Source organism: Ambystoma mexicanum, chromosome 6p, assembly GCF_040938575.1.
Source record: "Ambystoma mexicanum isolate Mex_15411 chromosome 6p, UKY_AmexF1_1, whole genome shotgun sequence".
Lineage (NCBI taxonomy): Eukaryota > Metazoa > Chordata > Amphibia > Caudata > Ambystomatidae > Ambystoma > Ambystoma mexicanum.
The window spans coordinates 1526083088-1526106868 of NC_090935.1; the positions used below are offsets into that span (position 1 = coordinate 1526083088).

At 48.1% G+C, this 23781-nt stretch overlaps 1 protein-coding gene across 1 annotated transcript in view; it reads left to right on the plus strand.

The window, feature by feature from the left end:
- Positions 1–23781, plus strand: part of ANP32B (acidic nuclear phosphoprotein 32 family member B) — a 290508-nt gene that overhangs the window by 19722 nt on the left and 247005 nt on the right. Inside the window, exon 2 of the mRNA XM_069626392.1 lies at positions 14654–14803. Coding sequence (XP_069482493.1) covers positions 14654–14803 — 150 coding nt within the window. The remainder of the gene's footprint in view (positions 1–14653; positions 14804–23781) is intronic.

Consider the following 23781-nt stretch of genomic DNA (forward strand, 5'->3'; position numbering starts at 1 on the left):
GACCCATGTCTGGTCCTCGATGCTATGTCCTAGGTCCGATTCCCATTTGGTCATGTAAGTCAGCCTCGCCACCAGCAAATCTTCCTGCTACAGATTATGTTTAGTGATTTGGCCTCTCTTGGGACCTTCAGAAATTGAGAGTTCCAAGGGGATGGCGCCCTGGAGGCTTTCTGCTTAATTGCTGGCTGGGAGATCCAGTGGCGTAGTTGTGCGTAGGTGAACCTATTCGTTTCCGGGATGTTAAAGCGGGACTTGTATTCTAGAAAGTCCAGTGGGATTCCGTCTTTAAGTAGCTGTGAGAGAGTTTGCAGTCCATTTGCAGAAGTTCACTGCTTTCAGTCACGGGGGAAAAGTCTGGGTTATGGGTGACTGGGGCGAGGGGGCCTAGCCCGATGGGGATCTTTTTCTTTTGTAGTGCGCTATCCTACATCTTCAGGGTGGTCCTCGTTGATGATGATAGGATTGTCAGCCATTGCCTGCGAGTTGCCGCTGAAGTGTGTACAGGTTGCAGAGCGAGATCGGGCTTCCTGCTTATTCGATCTTGACCCATTTAGAGGGATCTGTGGAGTTGGTCCACGCCAGGGAGTTTGTTAGTTGGACTGCCATATAATAGTTGCAGATATTGGGTACCCCCCATTCCCCTCCATTTAGCTGCCCCCGACATTACTTTCCGTGGAATTCACGCTTTCACCACTTTCCATATGAATCAGAGGACTTGTTTCTGCAATTGAAGGAGGGGTTGTAAGGGGGTTTCCACTAGGCGAGCCACACAGAGGTACAGGAATCTTGGTAGTAAGTTCATTTTGCATGCCGTCACCCTCCCCAGTAGTGAGATCTCCTTTGTCTCCCACCTGCATCGGTGGGGGAAGTTTGCTGCATATAACATTTTGGGGTTGGCCGCAATGTGTACTCCCAGGGATTTAGCTGTTGTGATGCTCCATTTCAGTAGGCAGATTGGGCGGAGGAGGTGCATCGTTTCTTTCGATAGGCTCATTCCTAGGGCCTCCGACTTGGTGTAATTAATGAAGAAGTCTGCCACCTCCTCGAAGGCTTCCAGCTGTGTCACCGGTTCTGATAGTGAGCTCCGGAAATTTGCGAGAGACAGCGTCACATCGTCGGCATATATCGATACCTTGTACTGGTCCCCTTTTAGCGACTTTCCCTCGATGGAATTATTATTGCAGACCCTCTGGTCAAAGGGTTCCATGATTTAGGCAAAGATCAGTGGGGATAGTGGACATCCTTGTCTTGTGCAGCACATGAGTTGAAAATGGCCTGTTCGGTGTCCGTTTATCCTTAGGGCGGCTTTGGGGGCCACATAGTTGGCTAGGATCATGGTGCAGAAATTGGGGCCAAATTGGAATGTCTTCAGCGTTAATTCCATGAACGACCCAGTCAAAGGCCTTGGTTGCGTCCAGGGTGAGAATGGCTAGTTCTTGGTGGTTTCTTGTCACTACCGGCACTAGGTTCAGTGCTCGGCAAATGTTGTCGCCAGTGCTTCTCCCCGCAATAAAGCCTGTCTGGTCCACGCTGATCAGGATGGGGAGGATCCTCATTAGTCTATTTGCTAGCACTTTAGTGTTGATGTTCGCGTCAATATTGAGAAGGGAAATTGGTCTGTATGAGGCACAGTCTCTTGGATCTTTCCCAGGTTTGAGCACCATAATGATAGTGGACTCCTGCATTGATTGGGTTATTGAGCGCAATTCTTGGAAAGAGTTAGGAGCTCAGTCAGGGGGCCGGAGAGGAGAGGGCTGAAGAGTTTATAACATTTTGGCGAGAATCCATCTGGGCCTGGGGCTCTGGGTTTTAGGGTTTTTATCACCTGTTCCACTTCCTCCCTTGAGATGAGGAGCTCCAAGACTTTCTGGCCCGCCTCTGGGTTGTGTGGGAGGCCGGGCTCCTTGACGTACTGTTCTTGCAGCCTTGGATTCCATGGGGTGGCCGTCATGGTGTTGGTTAGATGTGCGGGTGCCAGATGTAGTTTAGTTGCTTCAGCATATTGGGTGATCCCTCTGTGAGGTTTTAGGCCGGTTATCTGATTCTGGCAGCAGATTTGGCCCAAATTCCTCACTAGGAACTTGTTAGCTTTGTTGCCATGTACATAGTAGCTCTGTTTAGTTTGGGACAGGGATTGCGCCGTCTGTTCAGCATAATGTGCTTCTAATTTGTTACAGGCAATCGCAGTGCCCGGGTGGCTGTCGGGGACCACCCCTCTTTGTGCCTCCTTTCTGCTTCGGCTAGGTCCACCTCCAGTTGCTCCCGGCGGCCAGCTTTGGCGTTTTCTGTAAGCTGATGTGTGTGCGATCAGCTCCCCTCTGATGACTGCTTTCATTGCCTCCCCATCTTGTGGCAATTTGGGTTTTCCTTAAAGTAATGCCGAATGGCTGTGGCTACAGTGTCTCGGAGAGCCATGTCATGGAAGATCGGGTCGTAGAGGGACCATTGCGGTCATGGGGAGGGGGTCCGGTTTGTGGATGCGTGCTGTTTGGCTCACTGGGGCGTGGTCCGACAGCACCCTAGTGCCGATCGCTACATCATCTGTGAAGTAGAGGAGTTGTGGGCTGGCCAGTAGTAGGTCTATCTAGGACGAGGTGCGATGTACGTGGGAGAAAAAGGAGTAGTCTTTGACTGATGGCGCCAGTACCCTCCAAGTGTCCACCACTCCTAGAGTCCAGAAGAGAGAAGAGCTGCTGTAGGCCTAAGGCTATTTTAGAGTCTCTTGCCGTGAGGGGGCACGGACTTGTCCAACTGTGGATCTGGGACCCCGTTGAAGTCTCCAACTATCACTGTCTGGGCCTCAAGGAAGGTTGCTAGAGCGGTTTCCACTTTGATGTAAAATTGTTCCTGGTTTTTGTTGGGGGCGTAAACTGAGACCAGGGTGTACAGCTGGCCAAACAGGACCTCTTTCACGCAGCGGCCCTCTTGCCTTAGGAGCGTCTCTCGTTCCACAAATGGGACCCCTCTTGCTATCAGGATCACGGTGCCCCCTTTCTTGGCGCCTTCTGTTGCCATGTATTGCTTTGGGAAGGATCTAGCTCACAGGCATGGAAAGTTGGCCTCAGTTACGTGCGTTTCTTGGAGGAAGGCCACCGAGCTGTTCCGGTCACATAGGCGTCAAAGAGTGGCCTTCCGTTTATTAGGAGAGTTGAGGCCTCTGACGTTCAGGGTCACGAAGCAGAGTTTTTGGTGTGGCGGGAAGTCTTCCTGGGGAGGCACCCCAGCTTCTGAGGGCGAAGGGGGGAGACTTGAGCGCTGTCATCTGCCATGCCCCATTCTGGGGTTAGTATTTGGCTGCTGAGTCCAGGGTTTTAACTTTTGTGAACCAGTAAAACCTGTCCTGAAGCGACGATCAACCAAAAGAGAACTTAACAGGTTCAAACTGGACCAAGCGTCCCCTTGGTCCATGAGAGACTTCTTCTCATGGCTGGGGTGAACTGTGAGAGCCCCAAGCTCTCTGTGGTGAGTGGGCAGAGGTCAGGCTGATCGCCTGCGCGGGGGGGTTCGGCAGGGCAGGTGTGGAGGAGCGTAAACCTGTTATGGATGCTTCAGGGAATCTATGGTTTTCCCTCTTCTCGTGAGCCGGGTCCATGCTTTCAGTCTGGGTTTGACCCCCCCCCCTCCTTGAGTGGGGCGGCTTCTTAGATCTTCGTCAGGTGTAGATGGCCCCCCCCCCCCCCCCCCCCCCCAGGACATCGCCTGCCTCCTCGAGGGAGCTTATGACCCGGGAGTGGCCCTCGTATGTGAAGTGGAGGGCTGCTTGGAAGATCCAGCGGAACCTGATTTTGTGGTCTTGAAGGAAGGGCGTAAGTGGTCTAAGGGCTCTGTGCCTCTGGACCGTTGCTGGTGCCACACCCTGGTATACCTGTAGAGAGGACCCTTAGAAAGTTAGTTCTCCTTGCTTTCGGCTGCTCGACCTAATCTCTTGCTTCGTCGAGAAGAAATGAACTCGGGTGATATCAGGTGGTTCTGCTACGGGGGCCCCCTCTGCGGCTCCTTACCCTAAGGGTACGGTCCAGCAGTATAGCTCTGTCACAATCTGGGTGGCGGGTCGGAAGAAGCTGCTTATGAAGGATTGTAGGGCTTGATCTGAGACAGTGGTGGGGACCCCTCTGATTCGCACATTATATCTGCAAGCCCTGTTTTCTAGGTCTTCCTGCTTGCATGCCACTTTGCTTCTGCCTTCCAAGGCCTGGATCTTCCTTTTAATTCCGTTAGCTGGTCCGCATGGTCTAGGGTCTGATCTTCAGCTTCGCTAATTCTGTGTTCCAGTTCCCCCATCGGATTGCCTAGGCCTTCGATTTCTGCCATACGGTGCCGAAAATGTCGTCTTTCATGGCCCAGAGATGCGCTTTGGCGGTTCCGGGGTCCTGTTTTGTGTTTTTAATCTGTGACTGCAGCATGGTAGCTATGTCCGTTGAATTGGAGGACTTAAGGTGTTTTACCATTTTCTTCTGGGGAGCGGTGGAAGGGCAAGGCAGAAGTTGCGTTCTTGGAGCGTCCCTGTAGTTCTTGGGAGCCGGGTGGGCTGCATGGACCCAGACAGGTTCTTGCACCACCTCAAGGTTTTCCTCTCTGCCTGGCTGCTTGGTTGGGGGAACTATTCTCTTAATTGCAGGGCGGGGTTTGCTTCAGGCTGGATTGTCCGTGCTCCCTGCTTTTTCTCAGGGTGGCCTGGGCTTTCTTGCTTTCCCGTGGGGTACGGGGAATGGGGCCTCCCACCCCTCACTCGTGCGGGTGCCCCAGCTGGATCTCCTGGTGCCTGGCTTGTGGTCCATGCTGCAGGGCTCTGCATGCAGGCCAGGGCTTTGTTGCCGGTTATGGCGGGTGATGGAGCCTCTAGGCACTTCTAGGATGCGTGTGTCAAATGAGGGGAGTTTGGGCTGCTGTTGCCAGGCCCTGGGTGTTAATTTTCCTCCGGTCGGTGCTTTTCCTTAGTTGAGTGAGCCTGGGTGGGAGCATAGGCTGGTGTGCTGCCTTTTCCACTCTCTTGGGTTCACTGGAGGCGGAGATAATGTCAAGAGTGACTTCACCTAGGCCCAGAATCCCTGGATCCCTTTGCAGTCCCACCAAACGTGCCTTCAAGTACCCTCCCCCGCGCATTCTTTTCAGCAGCGTTTGGACGTGTGCGGGAACATCTTGTTTAGCCTCTCCGGGGCATAGTGCCATTGGGTCACAACCTTTACCCACATTTCCCTCATTTGGACTGAGCGGGTTAGTTTAGGGATGTTTCCCTATAGCTCCCCCCACTGTGGTTTACTGATGGTTTCCCTAAGGGTTAAGTCCCACTTCAACATGTAGCTCCACCTGTAGTCCTCTTTCTGCACAATGTTAAACTTGTATAGTGCCAACACTAGCTTCTGGGACCCAGAGTTGGTCAGAGTGAACTTTTCAAATGGCGTAAAGTGCCTCGAGGCTGCCTGTTTAATGGAACGTGTCGCCAGTCAATGTCAAAGCTGTTCATATCGTATCTGTCCGGCTCTTTGAGATTTAAGTGTGTTTTGCAAGCTTCGAGGGATCTGACATCCTGGCCCTGCATCATTTCTCCTATTTTAGTGCACCCCGCCATCTCCCATTTACTCAACGCCCTCTTTTCCATTCCTGGCGGGAATTCTGGGCTCCCGAACATGGGTGTGAACAGGGCCGGCACTTCTGTCAGGGTTCTCTTCCTCGTCTGGTTGCCCCATGCTTCTAGTGGGGCCCTCATGACTTTGCCAGTGCGAAGATTCACGTGCCTATATTGTATCCCTTTCCACAATGTCTCCACCAGTGGGGATCTAGCCACCGCCCTGTCTTGCTCTGCCCAGATTGAGTAGAATCAAGCAGATGCGAAGATTCAAGAAATGTAGGGAGCAGAGGTGACACCAGTGATTCTAGAAGTTTTGAGACAAAAGGAAGGAGCGAAATACGACGGAAGTTGGACAGAGTGGCCGGATCCAAGGAAGGGAATCACCCTGGCTGCCTTCAATTCCTGAGGCACCAGCCCCGACTGACGGGAGTTAATAGCTGCTGTGATCTCCGTGAGGTGGTCCGGGGAGATCTGTTTCATATAGTCAACGGGACGGCATCCGAGGGGGAACATGATTTGACTTTTATTTTGGATGGCAATCAGTACTGTCTCTTCAGAAAACCTGGGGAAGACGGACCAGAGCTAGCTGGGCCACAGAGTGAGTGGAATGGTTCTCAATAGGTGAGGAGGCGGTGATCGACGTAGAGATGTTCTGGCGAATAGTATTAATCTTCACGATTAAATACTGAGATAAGGCATCGCACAGCTCCTGAGTGGGAATAACTTTAGGAGTCCGTTTTTCTGACGAGGAAAGTGACTTGACTGCAGAAAAGAAAGCTCTGGGTTGGCATAGTGATGACTCAATTTTGGCAGTTATGTATGCCGCTTTGGCTACTTTAATGGCTGCTGAATATTCTACTGAACAGGCCTTGTATTGTTTTTTTTTGGATTGGGTCATAGGCCTTATGCCATTTTCGCTCGGTCTGTCTTAGTTTGAGTCGAGCAGCCTTTAGGTGATCCGAAAACCAGGGCTCTGAAGGCCATCTGCCGGGTTGAACAGCACCTTGGGGATGTGGGGAGGCGGTGGCTCGATCTTTGTCTTGGGGCTGGTTGGTCCCACCAGCCAAAGGGAAGGAGTCCTTCTCTTCGGAGTTCCTCTGTTGATAAGAAAACTGGGTCAGGACAGCAGAGGTCACTTCACGGTTTACTGGAAGGGTCTGCAACCATCTCTGGTGGTCTTTAGCTCTTCTGTTCCAGTCGTCGACTTGCCTTCTGCCTCAGGAACCTCACCTTTTTATATTCGGATTTCCTATTCTCTCCTCTGCAAACATTCCTAGCAGTTTCGAGAAAAGGGCGGGCGGCTGTCCACTTGGGACAGTCAGCCCCTGGCTCCACAGTGAGAACTGGTTCCATTACGGCACTCTGGCAGAAAAAAAAGCTGACAGAAAACGTCAACTGCCACCAGCCATAACTGTAGGGATGTCACTGTGATTAAAATGTCACAGGAGCAGCGAGATGGTGGCGTCCTGTCCCACTATGCGCCTTAGAGTAAGGCGAGATGCATTTGAAGCACTATGATGGGCCAGAAGGGAGGGGGGACGGTGAGAAGACCACCTCCCAATATAATCAACCCACATATTATAGCACAGGTCGCAAGCAACCAGTCTCACTAGGACGGGATTAAGCATAAAACTGATGCATCTCCTGAACAGCTGTAGTGAAAGTCTCATAGCGTTTCTCTAGTTCTAATTGGGAAATTAACAGTTCTCACTGTATGCTGAATTGTTTTGCTCACTCATGGCAACATAACTTGCCTTACCACCCTGTGAACGTGTGCAATACGAATGTAATATACTGCCACCTGAAGCTGTGAAAAATGAACTGTACATGGCAACTTTTCTGATGTGTTTTTAACATCACTTATTCCGTCCGCACACAGAAAATGTAAATATACTGTATGCTACAACAAATTACATATGTATTCTTTTTTCTTTTTTTTTTGTACTCTTTATTAATTTCACATTATAAAGAAACACAAACTACACACTACAATGGCGCCACATGGTGAGTCTGCACTGTCGTACGTCTTCTTGGCACACTGGCATGGCCTTCCTCTTGTCGTCCCTGACGTTAACCTCTTATTGCCACTGTCCCTTAGGTCCGGCCCCCTCCCACGTGGCCACGGTCTCTGACATCCGGTCCTGCTGATTGCCCCTGCCCACACTACCCCCAGCAGTTCAGTTTTCCTCTGGCCCGCTCGGGCCTGCCCTTCTGTATTTCCAAGCAGATCATGTACAAGGGAATTCATGCAAGTAGCTTGCCCCCGCCTTCTCCATCTCCCCTGTGTTGCTCTAGTCCACACTGTTTCTGCTAGCATCCATTTCTAAAAGTCTGCCCACCACATCTCTGTTGAAGGTCCTGTACTTGTGTTCCATGCCATCGCTATGCGGCGCTTCGCCAGTATGCACAGCAGGTCTTTCATTTTTGCTATGTGTGTCCTCTGTTTGCCGCCCCTCGGGAACAGCCCCATAAGGTACGATTCCGGCGACCACGTCTGCATCTGGATCCACCAGCCGCAGCCCTGTCTTTTATCATGTCCCAGAAGTTGCTTATCACCTGGCAGGACCAGAACCTATGTAGCATATCTGCCCTTTCTGTCACGAGACCTGGGAGTTGAAGGCTTTGGAATCACTGGCGAGACGTCCGCCATGGGATGGTGCCATTACGTTTTGGCAGCGCTGCATAGCGCGGTCTAGTCTTTTTCCATTATGTGCGCCACTAGTTCCTTTTATCAGGTGTGCTTCCTGGGGGCTCTGCGCGTTGCAACTTTAGGGGTTCTTTTTCTCCTGCTTGTTGCCTGCTCTTTGTTGTTTTTCCCCTTGGCAGTGCTCTCCCGTGCTATTCTTTGTCTACCCTTCTTTGCAGCCCACTCTTTTCTGTTTCCTTTTTTGATAGAGCTCTCTCGCATTCTGCCTTTGCGCTGTGTTTTTTTCTTTCCGCGCTCCTCGTCTTCGTGAAGCAATCTTCCACTGAGCGCATTCCATTCTAGCTATTGATCTCACGCCCTTGTGCTCTCCTCCTCTTTCTTTCAGTATCGTTACCTTCCTCGTATTCTTTGCTGCTCCTTCCTTTCGGATCCCTTTTTCGGGTCCGGGAAAGTGTTTCCCAACGTTCTGCATTCCCGAATGACCGCTGCTCAGCGCGGTGTGCTCGCGGGCAGCTGCCCATGTGCTTCCTGAAGTCTTCCCTTCTTTTTGGCATTTCGTGGCCGGACTAGACCTTTACCCTGTTCTTTCTCTTTCTTGGTAACTACTCCTGTGTCATACTCACGAACAGAATTCAACTACCAGCCTTCCTTGCGGATTAGTCAAAATCTCCTACCAGGGATTTTTATGCCTAACGGCTTTTTCCCCTTTTTTGGCTGCACCGGGAACGCCATATCTAGTAAAAAAAGGGGAGATTCCATCAAGAAGAAAGAAGGGAACCAGAAACCGTAACTTCAGGTGAGGAAGAGGAGGAGGAAGAAGGGGAATTTCTTACTGTTTCTACCTCTACCGAAGTAGGGATGTAACGGTATAACGGTATACCGTTAAAGATACCGTGAACCACTTAATCGAACAATAATAACCGTCACGTTGTTTATACCGTTCATACCTTTAAGTGTGCTTTTCAATCTGATTTGGAAAGGCTGCAGTAAGCAAGTGCTGCGCAGTCTTGGTCTTGTACTGTTGGATGTGCCGTCTGCCAAGTAGTTTCAGTTGGAGCAGTTTTTAATGCCATTCCATAAACCACACGTGCCTGACACAAAATCAATATGTTAAGAATAGAAAGAATAGATACAGTGCCAAGAAGGAAAAGTGTTTACTTTGGGGTGGCAGCTTTGGGGTTTATATATTTATAATGGATAATGTTCTCTAAACATATGGCAATGGGGGATTTCCCTGGTTCTATCATTAAATTTACATATAATAAGTCACACTGCGAAATTCACTCATCTGTCGGTATTCCCTGCTGCCATACCAAAGGTTAACAGATTACCGAACACGAACGAGAACGAACACACTACCATCAGCCTCCATTGATCTGTGGCATGCAGGTTATCAGGATGGCAACATGTTAATCTTCACCAGTAGCCAGTGGGGGAGCAAAAAGCCTAAATGACCACTTAAGAAAAGCTATTCAGTTTGCCTTGCCAGTTGCAGCAGGGCCCCCTCCCCCTCTCCACACGTGTTTGTGTTTGGTGGAAGCAAGGCATTTCAGTGGAAAGTATGTTGAAAAGCCCAATTCTGGCCCTGGGTGCCTGGTTTTGTTTGTGATGATAAATCTGCCGATTTATGACCTTTTAGAAAATATTTGTTAAGATTAATTAACTCCACCTGCTATACCGCGATAACCATGTTATGGTGTCATTTGGCAAGAAGGTTATCGTACCGTCCTAAAACTAATGCCGTGACACCCCTATACCGAAGAAGGGGAGGGACAACCCATACAGTCGTGACATTTTCTGCCGCACAGCGTGGGCAGTTACGGGTTTGCTTGTTTCCCATGTTTGACATTCTCTTGGGTGTGAGGTATGCCCTATGGATGAGGTAGAGCTGCATCTGCTTAAATCTTGCGTTCCTGGAAACTTTCTTAGCATACCGAAGTGTTCTGCTCCACTCCTCATCCGTGAAGTTTCTGTGAAGTTCCTCCTTCCATCTTGCTCTGGCCTGCAGCTCCCTCCCATTGTTGCTACTCGGAAGTCGTTCATATAGTCTGGACACGGTGTGTCCGCCCCCAGATACATCGTACCACGCGCCCAGCTCCCCTTCGTCCTCTCCCTCAGCAGGTAGTGTCCTCCACCTTTTCTTGATCCCCTTGTTCTTCCATCAGGGTCTGAAAGTCTACCCATTTTCCTTCTTTCCATAGATTTCTGACCTGGGCCACTCCCTTGCCTTCCCACTTTGCGCGATAAGTTGTCAAGGTCTCCCTGCGGGTGACTACCAGGCCGTTGAGGGTGATCTGCCTGGAGTAGGGGTCTCGTGCCCCTTGCAATTTCCATGCCCTCTTTCATAGGGTCAAGCCCAGTTTGACCATGTTGGGGAGTGATCTGACTAGGGCTTCTTCCGACCACAAGAATTAGTAGTAGGTAGTAGTGTCATATTGCTGGCTGGAAAAGCAATGCACCTATGGATGTGTCATCCCTCAGCCATCTGACCACAAATTGAAGTTGTCCCGCCAGGTTGTAGCGTTCAAAGTACATATGTATTCTTATTAGTAAAACTGGTTCATTGAAAGACGCCAGCCTGCAGCTGTAGAACGCACATGTCCTTCCCTTGTGGGCTGTCTCATATGTCGGAAACCCAAATGGACACCTTTTGCCAAACTGAGAAATGGCCATTAACCAACAGTGATGACCCCCCTGGTCTGGTCTGTTCTGTAAAACCAAGATTGCGGACGAAGGAGAAATAACCTTGGGTGATGGAGGCACAACTCAGTCAGCCAGTCAATTAGCAGGGGGTAACATTTGTAGGGTGTAATGACTTGCAACTTCAGTTTTTATCCATGCAGAAGACACCTGAGGGAGTACTGCATGAATAGTTAATTTACTCTTTAAACTGAAGTAATCAATCCACTAGAACCTTTTGATTTACTAAGTATTTCTTTGGAAGTCTTTTCAGTTGCTCCCTTGTCCTATTAGCATCCCTTTGATCTACCAATTACCCAATAATTCAAATATTTTTTTTATAACGCGCTTAATACAAGAGAGGTTTCTGTGTGGGATCGGGATTCAAACTTGTTGTGCTGCGTTGTCTTGCTTCCGAAACAAATGTGTTGCCCCTGACCTATCCCCCCTCATCAATAGTTTACACATTCACCCTAGGCTGCCCTACATTGGTCACCTGTCATCTCTGTGTGCAAAAATGGTTACACAATGATTAATCCATGCAAGACTTAAAAAATCTATTGGATGACATTAAGACTCTGGCAATGCTGCCCTCCTCCTTCTGTACTTTTTCGCGGCATTTGATCTTGTGGACCACCAAATCCTGTGCCAAAACCTTACCACTGCAGCTCACTTCTCTGCAGAAGGGTCCGACTGGGTTTCTTCCTTTATATTCAACAGAACCATGAGGGTCTTCTCATCCACAGATACCCCTGCCCCTGTCTCCTGCAGGGTTCCTCAAGGTTCCTGTGTCTCACCTACACTGTACAATATTTTCAACAAGCCCCTCTTCGATCTCCTGATGATCTAGGCATATCCTACACTAACTAGGCCGATCTCCTTCCTCCGACTGGCAACTACTCTACTGTCTCTAAATCACAGATATGTCTTCTAAACTATCCAAGTCTGGATGGCTATGCATATGCTGTGCCTAAACGATGTCAAGACGGAAATTTGTTTGGTCGGTTCACAAACCGCACTTTGCAAACTTGACCCAGCCTACAAATCTTTTGTCATTAATGGCATTACTATCCCAGTATCGCATGAGGTCAAGACCCTTCTTGTTCATCTTGACTTCACCGTGTCACTAACAAGACAGGTCAATGCTATTGCATTGTCTGCTGCCTGCACCACTAAGCTTATTAATGGCTGCAGGCCCCTTCTCTCAAACGACTGCCTCAGCATTGCGTGTGCCCTAATAGGCTCTAGACTTGACTAATATAACGCAATATTTGCCGGCACATCAGCTAGAAACATTAGAAATTGCAGGTAATTGAAAACCATGCTCTCTGGGCGGGCCTGAACATTTCCAAAGGAGAGCACATCACAGCTGCCAGAAGAAATACGCATTGGCTCCCAGTTCGCGAGCACATCATTTTTAAAACTCTTGCCGTTATACATAAATGCAACTCGAACACTGCTCGAAAGTACCTCTGTGAGAAACCAGAGGGCGACACCCCCGCTAGTCCCCAGGAGATTTCTCTCTAGGTGGCCAGGGGACGGCCATCGCCTTTGGATCCAGACCCTGGGGCTAGTCCAGTGCGGGAGGATCACCTGGGTGAGGGGTCTTCGGGGAGTGAGGGTGAGGCGGCTAATGGTGAGACGCAGTAGTCCCTCTCTTCTTTTATCCGACACATCCTATGTTTTAGGATGCTCCGAGGTCCCAATTCCACACCAACACTGGGCAGAGGAAGAGGGTGACTGAGAGTAACAACATTAACTTTCACACATCGTACTGGACATGTCCCATTAATCAGTTCAGGCAAAGTCGGGCACTTGATTTTAAGTGCATACCCCTGATACCAATTGGCTCTCGCATGAATAAAAGGCAATACCCAAAGACACTCTGAGCAAGGAGGAACACTAGTACGAGCAGGGCTTCCGGGACAAAGGCAAACATACTAGAGCAGAGCGATGGACCAAGGGACGAGAGCAGAGGGTCGAAAATCCCAAGAGCTCCCTACTGGAGGTCGTTGCCTCGGACAGGCCACGAACGACACGTGGAGAAGGCCAGATCCCACAAGTGAAGACTGCATTGTGTTTCAAGGGCGTCAGCGACCCTCCCAGATGAATGGCAGAGTTTGGGGAGGTGAGGCCAAGCCTGTATTGCTAATCTTGACTCGTGAATCCTTGCAAAACCAAGAAGAGAAGCACACAGCCGGTGAGTTGGCAAGCAACCTGAAAGACCTGTGTGTGTGTGTGAAAGTTTAAAATAGTAACTTTTTATCGCAAGTGAAGGCTGCATGTGTGTGATTGAAGCACGAGGAAAGACATCCCTGTGATTGAACTTTGAAGTAAAAGAAACCCTCAGTGAAAAGTAAATTGTTTGAAGTGAAAAAAGCGAATGCACAGAAAAAGTGAAATAAAGAAGTTTAATTCCTAGAGAAGGGGAGAGTGAAAGTTGAACTGTAAACTTTGAGTAGAAGTGGTCCTACAGTGTTTCGTAAAGAAAGCCACACGCATTTGAAAGTCTTCGACATCCGAAGTGGTCCGAGCCCGATGGAGGGAGACCCTAAGTGAAATAAGCGTGGGGAAGGGAGTCCCCTTGCAGGTTTGTGTTGAACTTTATCGTGCGAGGTCTGAGCCCGACATAGGGGGACCTATGGGAACTGTTTGAAAAGGTCTGAGCCTGACAGAGGGGGGGACCTTTTGAACTTTTTTGGTTCTGGTTGAAACATTATTTTGGAAGTCAAGGAAAGACTTTAACGTGGAAGGCAAGACGGGCCTCAATCCACATTTTGGAACCATTTATTGTGTTGGAAACCGAGCCAGAGTATGTCATCCTGCCTACAGGGACAGCCTTGCTCTGTGAGGTCTAACGTGGGGAGGGGAGCTGGTTCAACCACATTTATTCATTTGAACACCGATATTTTTCTTTTTTTTTTTCTTTTTTTTTTTGCATAAATTTCTCCTTTTTTACACTTTTTCTTTGTATCCGAGATAGGGCAGGCATTAGGTTTTTGTTAGCATAGGCCATTTTGATTTGATGGACTCCACTAGGACTACATTATTTATTATTTGATGGCCGAGACCACTCCCATCTTAGTTATAGGGCAAAGTAGGAGTTTCCCCAACCATTTCAATAAAGGTTTTACAAATTGTACCCATATTGTCAGTCATACTTGTGATACCATGCCTCCCCTATACCGCTCCTAAAAGATCACTAACTAAGGCACAATCCACAAGACCAACTCTCACCGTCTGATCCCATCTAGATTCAGCCTAAAGGAGTCGGGAGGGATGAGCTTCCAAGTGATTGCCACTAAGAATTGGAACGCCCTACCACATCACCTTAGATCGGAGCACTTGAACAGGGTCTTCAGAGGAAAAAAAACATAAGCCTCTACTATTCTCACAGGATGTCGAACTTGCTTTTTCCACGTCCTAAAATGATTGTTTTTGTGTCTGCTGCTCTACGTTCACTTTCTACCATGTAACCAGCTCCTTGATGTCCTTGGGTTTTTGTGTGCTATACAAATGAAATAAATGAGAATATGGACACCATTTTTTTCTAAACCTCTACAATGTTTCTTTCTTAATGTTGTACTTGATCTGTGAACGCACCTGCAAATGAGATGGTCCAAGTGTATATTCATTGCTACTCAAGGTTCCTGTGTCTGCGGCCTACACGTAGGGCTTTTCTATGTCCCTCTTTGGAAGCACTTGCTGAAATCTATACTTCTTTTGCCCCTTTTAAGAAAAACTTTCTCTCTTTATAGGTGCGAGAGCTGGTGCTGGACAACTGTCGATCAAACGAAGGCAAAATTGAAGGGCTTACAGCAGAGTTCGTTAACTTGGAGTTCCTCAGCCTAATAAACGTAGGATTGATTTCAGTCTCAAATCTCTCTAATCTCCCAAAATTGAAAAAGGTGAGCATTTTGACTTCTTATATACTAGTTGTTGTCCCATAAAGTGGAGACTATCCCTATGCTTAAATTTAATTAGCACTTATGAAATCGAGTTGTAAAGGAAACCGCAGGTACAATATATTTCAGTTTGGGGTGTGATTTGAGTAATTTATATAATGTGACTATTACCTACATTGAGTTGTTTCATAATGCCTTTGTCCTGTTTAAACCTCTGATACCACCTTTGCACCAGGTGCTAGTATGTAGGTCCACTGCGGTACTGGTGCATATGCTGATCCAACTGGTCAGCACTTTAAACATCTGATAGAGCATGTAAACCCGGCTCTTTAACTGTCAACTGATCTAAGTAACTGCATTGACGAGATTGCTACAACGATGGTCCCAGGGCATAACATTTGCTCTCGCCATTGGCTAGTGATAATTGACAGTTGCGAGTAAGAATTGGTGTGCTGTGTATGTGTAGAACTGAGGTGGCAAGTGATTATTTTATAAAATTGTTTTTTAAGGCTGGCTTGTAGTTTGCCATTTAAAATGTTTACACCTGGATGGACCTTTTAGCCACATCCTTTATAGCACTAACAGGTATCTTTACCTCCCCTCAACTGAAAAGGACACTTTAGTGACTAGCGTGGCTTTGTGCACCCAATCCGTTTCCTACTCTTGTCTGTCTGATCAATGTTCCCTTTGCAGACAACGGTATTGTGACCCCAAAGGTTTCAACATATCGTTGTTCAATTTCTGAGCTCTTTCGAATACCTGCACAGGAACTTGAAATTGAGCTAAGGCCCATGTCCACATATACTTGAACATTTATTTCCTATGTCGAATACTTTTGCTACATGGAATACACAAATGAATGTTAGGCTACATTTATTAGCCAGTGCTTTAGTATGACCTGTAAACTGAAACTATTACATAGGAGTACAGCTAGGGAGATGGGATCTGAAGTGGGACATGGAGCTTGTGGGTATTGTTTGGCTATTTACGCACCCATTGGCTGTGCATGGCCATCCCTATTGCCATTCTTACCCACTACCTGCCCAAAACACCTCCTCCCGGGATCTCTGTGAGCAAACGTTATGAAGCAGGAACAGTAAACCTTGTACTGCATATGGTCCGCCACTGTTATTTCTAGCAGTTCCCTTAGTTAATGGCTTAAGTGGGGTTGTAAATCTGCTCCTGTTGTAATAAAAATATATTAACTAAGTGTATCCTTGCCTGCTTGATTCTTAAGCAATATGTGTGCCCTTGCATCTGTTCCTTGCACTGAAGTCCTGTGAAAAACACGCATTAGTAAAGCCAGCATTTTGGCTTGTGTATAGTTCTTAGATTGGCATTTGCGAGGCACTGCCATCCTATTCCTAGGTTGATGCACTGTTTTCTTGCTGTTGCTTTGCCAGTGCCTCTTAAGTGATGTATGTTTTTTCGGATGCTTGATAAGGTGCCAATTAAAGGAATGTACGACTTTGTTGTAGTATCCTAGGCGTATTTGTGAGAAAACAGAGCCCTAGAGTATTATTGTTGTTGTATTGAGCGCTGACCTAGCTTCGAGAATCGTTGCGCTATATAGAGGTATACAAGAGTACAGATGCATAACGGAGTGCTTTTCAGAGGTAGCAACAGAACGGATATGCGGAGGTAGAATACAGAAGAGGGGTACAGCTGGACAGGGTGGCAGGGAGGAGAGGGGCAGATGGCATCTAGCGAGTCAGGTGGCTTGAGAGAGGGGGGGCGTGATGGCCATCAATGCAGGCAATGCAGGACAATTAGCACATTGTTCCATTCTATCATCGTAATCGATGCACAACATATCCTATCAACCTACTAGTCAAGTCTGCGATGAGGGTTGGGGGGGGCAAGGGATCGGCTCTCCCATACCACTAGGTACCCATCCCCCCAGCCACACTGTGCAGGAGAGGATGCAGTGCCACGTGCTCCAAAAAGCACCCTTCTGTGTCAATGATTACTCCTAGGGCCTGCCCCTTTCTTCCATACTTCTGGGACATTTTGTCCTTTGTGATGGAATTGGAGTACAATGCCATATCCCAAGCCTCACCCTTCAGTACCATTGTCTGCATGGTTCGGGATCAGACACGCGGTAGCACTTGTGGGTTATTTTTCCCTGCTTTTTTTTTTCTTGTCACAATTTCTACACTTGTGTTCTGCCTTTTCCCTGTTATTGCTGGAGAAAAAAGCGTTTGCATTTTGTGCGTAGCGCAGGTGCCACTAAGTGGCAGCGTATTTCAGTTGGAGCGCGTGCTTCTACTGGTTTTATTTTTTTTATTGCATTTTATTTTTTTATTTCCTTCGGTTCATGCACTTGAAAGAAAACTCGAAGAGGTTTTTTGTTGTCTGCCACAGAGCCACATCTGGGAGTTTATCATGGAGAAACAACTCAGACTGGTTAGTACTTTCATTGAATAAGGAACTGTTTAGACTTTGCTGATACCATTTTGTGAAGGGCCTACGCCGGAAGAAGGGAACCCAGGGGCAAAGCCATCAGCCAAAGTATACGTGAAGCCGAATGTTGTTTGTTGGATACATCTGGCCTCGAAGGCAAGAGACTTTATATGGAAGAGACTTCACCCTCGAAGAACCTGATGGCTGATAAGGAACTGCTGGCTCGTGCTGGGAAAGCTTGGGCGTGTGCTGTGCTCAGGAGATCCACTTTGTCTCGTGGGAAAGGGAGACCCCTGGCAATCACATTCTGACTTATTTGTGAACACTTTTCTTTATCAAAAATCCTATCCCACACTCTTTCTTTCTGTAATTAGTTGTAAGGATTTGGCAATCGTTTTTTGTTTTTGTTTTTGTATAGGTTACTTTATTTTGACATGACACCACAAGGACTGCCTTATTTTTCATTTGATGGTCAAAGCTTGCTCCCATTTTGGATTTAGTTTAGGCGTTTTTCCAGCTTGCATTTACAGTTTAATAAACACCCTTGAACTGTGATCACGTGTCTGTCTTTACTGTTGCCACCATGAGTTCCTTACACAACCCACCGGTGCATACTTGGAGAGAGGCGGCTGTGCGTAGAATGGTACCTCGACCAGTCAATCATTGGATGATGTTTTCTTCACAAAGTTGCAGTCATTGAGGCATTCGCCTCAATGATGGTGAAAATGAAGCCTCATCTACACAGGCTTTTCATGGTAGAATTATGGACCTTATGGAATACCTGGACATTACCCCTTCTGGAGAAAAATAACAGTAGAGGCTGGCTTTTTAGCGAGTGCTCAGTCAATACAATCGTCTGAGTGCACAGGACTCGGAAAGATCTATTGTGATTCGTGTGTATCTTCTTAGAATCACATCCTGTGCATATAGTCCGACATCTAGTGGTAATTGCAAAGTATGGGTGCGACTGTAATACTATCTCCTTGACATATCAAGGTCCCTCAGATTGTTTTTTTCTGCCATTCTGGTCTGTTGATTAATGTGTGGTGCTAATCTATCGAGATTATATTGCTGTTCTACACCCTTGGCGCATCCATCGCCAGACATCCAATGCGAATGTTCGGCGACACTTTCGGTGGCTGGTCTAGTTTTGCTGATTCTACGTCCTGGGGACTGTGACTGCAGTTTCTTGTTTTTGTCGCTCCGACCCGGCGTTAAAGTGGGGAGAGTGGGGACATATTTCTACTGACTATTCTCTCTGAGAAAGCCTTTTCCTTGAGCCCCTCTCAATCCCCCCTCTCCTCTTCCTCTTTTCACCTGGCTGCTTTTTGCCTCCGTTATGGAGCAAGCTCCCTTTAAATTTTGCCCATCGTGTAACAGCAAATTCCTGTGGGATGACACTCGTAGGGAGTGTAACCGGTGCCTCCCTTGTGATCATGATGAACGGCGTTGTAAGGCCTGCAAGCTCTTTCGGCTTAAGACCCTTAAGGACAGGAGTGCCAAGTGGTGGGCAACCTATGCCATGCAGGGCGAGAGCCACTCTCCCGCCAGCGCTTCAGACGAGAGTCCCTATCCAGCTGCGGCTCTGATTTGGAGCTCATAAACGTGTTGGTGGAGTCTACAGATTCCTGCATACCCGGCTCCGATAAGCATGGTGCCGTCAGTGCGATGGGGAGATCACCCCGGTGACAGAGGCACACATTCTACACATAAGGCCAAGCGCGCACGCCATAAGGCCAAGCACACAACCCCTCAACCTTCCTCCAAAGCCAAAGAAACCAAGATTTCGATGGGGCCTACTGGACCACAAGTTCTGGGCACGCTGCGCCCCAGCTATCGCAGCAGGCACAAGGTCCTAAGGCTTCGGCATCTAATGGCGCGGGCCCTAAAACCCCTGCGCACATTACGGAGGCGTCGAAAGATGCACCTCCCTTGCTAAAACTCCAGGAGAAGCTTTCCCATGCCCCGTCTCATGGTTCTAGCCCTAAGAAGGCCTGTGGGGTATTGCCCAGCCTCTACTGTCACAGGCCTTACAAGAGGACCCTGTTCTCTCGAATCACCCCCCCCCCCCCCCCCCCCCCCCGATATTCCTCATCTTCTGAATGGACTAGGGAAAGATTTGAGGGTTGATGAGAAAGATGTTAAGTTTATTAATTTCTCTGGCAAATTTGACGACATTCTTAAGAGACGATGCTCTATGGATGACTTTCCTAGGACGTTTAAGTCCTCCAGCCACTACTCTCCTGAGGCTTGTGTTTCCTCTCCACCTAGGCAGCATTTGCCTGATCCTCCTGAAGATATCTTCAAGGATTACCAATATGAGCCAGACAACCCACGTCCTGATACTGTCTCACAGGACCCGTTTTCTCATGATCCTGATGCCTGGACCCCCACTGATGACCAGGGGACTTGGCCCAAAACCCCTGCCCTTGAGGCTGAACCAGACTATATATTCATGGACACTCCTCCTGTCTCTCAGCCCTGGGAGGCTTCACCAGTTGACGATAAAATGTTATTTAACACCATCCTCAAGAAGGCTGTGGACCACTTTAAGACTATGACACAAGAGGCAGTGCCCGTTGAGGACATCCTCAAGGAGAAGGTCTCCGTCAGCCACGTCATCCCGCTTCTGAACTTTGTTAAGAAGGGCCTTGCCCCCCTCCCTACGTGTGCCCTCTCTCACTAGGGCAGTCAACACGAAGGTTGTGAAGATGTTTCGCCCGCGGCTTCTGATCCCTTCTACACCAGAGGACATGCTGTTCCAGACGGTGACCACCACCAGGAAACGTGTAGGGGTTCCACTATCCCCGCTCGAGTCACCTCCCGACAAGGACTGCAAGAGGATTTATGCCCTTGCAAAGCATATCACTTCCTCAGCTGCTTACAGCACCAGTATAGCTAATAACATAAGGCTAGCTATAACGGCATACCGTGGGCATGCATTGGTGCACAAAGACCTGCAGAATGTTGCAGAGTCATCTTGATCTCTGCTTCTGGCAGTCGTGAATGAAGGGCATCGGGTGATGCAGAACATATTAAAAAAAAAAAAAAAGAAAGTAAAAAAAAACACGCTTTACTCAGCAGAGACTGCAGGAAGGGTACTAGCGGAAGGCACCCTGTAGAAATGTCACACATGGCTCAATAACTCTGGTTTCAAACCCAATCCACAGGCTTAGTTTGTTAATAAACCTGTGGAAGACTCTACCCTTTTTTTCGGCAAAGTGGTAGACTAGGCCCTCGAAACCGCAAAGGAGCATGAAACGCTAAAGTCACTAAATCATATCTCGCCCAAGCCATTTGTTCAACGAGGGGTCTTTCACACCCGCCTGTCCTTTCATTGGCATTCCTTTTCCCGCTCCTCTCAAGGTACCTAAATAACCGGAGGATCTACCGGGTATTCCGGCTAGGACACTTCCGGCAGTTTTCAAACCCCACAACAACTGGGATTCGGTTAAAGGAGAAACAGAGCAGCCAGAGGCTCCCCTTCCCCAGCCAACAAGTGACTCAGTGCTGCAGGTACCCTCCCATGTTTCCCAGTAGCGGGAAGTTTAACATCTTTCACCCACGGATGAGAGGTCATCACCTCGGATCAGTGGGTACTCAAAACCATCAGCAGCGACTATTGTATAGATTTCCTCCTGCCATCCCGATACCACCAGCCAAAAAGCAGACGGCTGTCACCAGATCCTACTAGAAGAAGTCCAGATCCTGCTGCAGAAGGGAAGTGATCGAAATCATGCAAGGTTTTCAGGTAAATGAGGGTATTTATTCAATATACTTTCTTGTACCCGTACAACAATCTACGCCTTTTTAGATCTGCATCAAGTATGTCAAACCTCTAAGGTTCAGGATGACAAATCTGTAGGAGGTAATACCGCTGCTATAACAGGGGGATTACATGGCCACTTGGATATGAACGATGCATAGTTTCATATTTCAATGTTGCCAGTGCATAGAAAGCACCTCAGGTTGAAGATAGAGACCATTCCCTGTCAGTTTAAAGTACTCCTTTTCGGCAATTGCCTTGGCTCCAAGGGTGTTTACAAAGAGACTGGCAGTTGAGAAAGCTCACCTGCGCAGGCAATCCATTCCAGTAGAACCTTCTCGACAACTGACTACTAACTGGAGCCAAGTGTCCCTGGAGAACACCCACAAGACTGTAGATCTTCCTGGGGTTCTCATTCAACGACAAAATGTCAGTCTGGTCCCCAGTCAAGTCAAACAGTTTCTAGGAGCACTAATTCGAACAGAAGACTGCCTCGTCTTCCTCACCAACGAGAGGGTTCAAAGCTTATTGTTCCAGATACATCAGTATGTAGTCAGTCGTCGGGTATTTTATTTTGTTTATTTATTTCATTTATAAAGCACACAAACAACACAGGGGCATTGAGGCGCTGTTGCATGTAGAACTCAGGGAGGTACACTGAGTCAAAGCAGTAAGGTATTGGTGGAAGGAGAACGAGCATAGGTAATGTTTTCATTGGTTGCATAGAGACCTAGGGATTTCATACATACATAGTCCTACTGTACATGCAGAGGTAAAGTGTTGAGAAAATAGCTGACTTGATGGTGCAGTTTGAGGAGTTAGAAGAGCTGGGTTTTGAGGGCTTTGCAAAAGACCCGGTAGGATTTCTCAACTCTCAGGGACAGGGGGAGGTAATTCCAGAGTTTGGCGGGGTAGTAGGGGAAGCTGGAGCCTCCAGCTTTGAATCTTCTTACTTTAGGTACAAGGAGTCTGTCCGAGTAGGGGGTCCTGGTGGGTATCATGGAGTGGGCTTTGGTGATTCTTTGTGTGAGGTAAGGGGGCGCTGTATTGGAGAGGCACTTGTGGGCCATGGACAATGTTTTAAACTAGATCCCTTCCTGGATGGGCAGCCAGTGAGCTTCCCTTCTGGCCTCAGTGATTTCTCGTTTTGGGATATTCAGGGCTGCTCTTAGAGCATTATTTTGTATAACTTTCATTTTTTTAATATTGCCCGCGGAGATGCCTGTAAATGGAACGTTACAATAGTCCAGCTTGGAGCCAATGATGGCCCTGGCAATGACGAGACCATTTGTGAGGACTACATTGAGAACTTTGGTTGCGTAGGCTGCTGAGGAGGCAATGGCACTAACTTGTCTGGATAGGGTGAGTGAGGCGTCAAGATACACTCTGAGTGTCTTTACTGAAGTTGAAACCAGAATCACCCGCTGCTCGATCTGGAAGGAGGTGTATTGAGTGTTCAACGACTTGCGGGCATTGGGCGTGCCGACAATTATGATTTCTGTCTTGTCACTGTTTAGGCAGAGGTTATTCGCTGCCATCCATGCCTGAATAGTAGAGTAAATGTTGTTTAGAGTATTGGAATCCTCTGTGTAATTTCCCGAGAGTGGGATCAGGATTTGAGTGTCATCAGCATAGTTGGTGTAGGCTATGCCGAGGGAGTCTAAGATGTTAGAGTGGCCTCGTGAAGATATTGTAGAGGGTGGGGGCGATGCAGATCTCTTGGGGGACACCGCAGGTGATGAGGAAGGGTGAGGCATTGACTGTGTCTGAGAAGACTCTCATGACTCTGCCTTCCAAGAAGGACGCAATCCAGGCAGCAGCCTGTCGGGAAAAGTTGGCGTGAGTGGTAAGGTTTTGGCATAGGATTTGATGGTTGACCAAGTCGAATGCTGCAGATAGATCTAGGAGAAGGAGCAGGGCGCAGTTTCCTTTGTCCCTAATCTCATCAAGCTGATTCTTGAGGTCTAGAAGGACAGATTCCGTTCCATGTCCTGGGCGGAAACCGGATTGGCGAATCCCTAGGATTTTGTCTTCCAAGAATTGCTGAACCTGCAGGTAGGCTCCACGGTCTAGAATTTTAAGTAGGAAGGGGACCTTGTAATTGGCCTATAGTTTTACAGAATGGATGGGGTCTAGTGAGGTTTATTTAGGAGGGGGAGGACCCAGGCTTCTATAAGGTTGGCTGGTACTGTACTGTTGGTGAATGAGGCGTTAATGAAGGCAGTGATGACTGGGGCTAGCACGTCTGCACAGTCTTTCACGAAGGGTGCAGTGCAAATATCGCCTTTCAAGCTCTGGTGAATTGTTTAGTGGAAGGAGTTAGGTGGTGAGTAATAGAGTGAATGAGGCTTGCAGTGAGAGTATTTTTGATATATGGTGTTGATTTTTCCTAAGAGAGCAACTTGGATGTCAGAGCACCATGAAGCGTCTTTGATGATCGTGGAGGGTGGTGAAGTGGGGTATTCTAATTCCCTGTAAATAGTAAAGATTTCTTTGGTATTGGAGGAGGCGGTGCTATTCTTGACCTAAAGAAGTTGGATTTGGCTGCAATAATGGCTGTCTTGTATTGTTTGGATATTTTGTTGAACTCATTTTTCAGAGAGAGGGAGTGAGTGTTTTAGCCAAGTGAGCTGGGCTTGATGTTTTATTGTGCGGAGTTCCATGAGGTCCGGTGTGAACCAGGAGTTGGTATGTCTTACTGTTTTGGATTTGTGAGGGGCTAGGGGAGCTAAAGTATTCACTGCTTTCGAAAGGATTGAGGCATATGTTGCCACTAGTGTGTCAGGGTTTGGTGCGAATGAGTGCTGGAGCT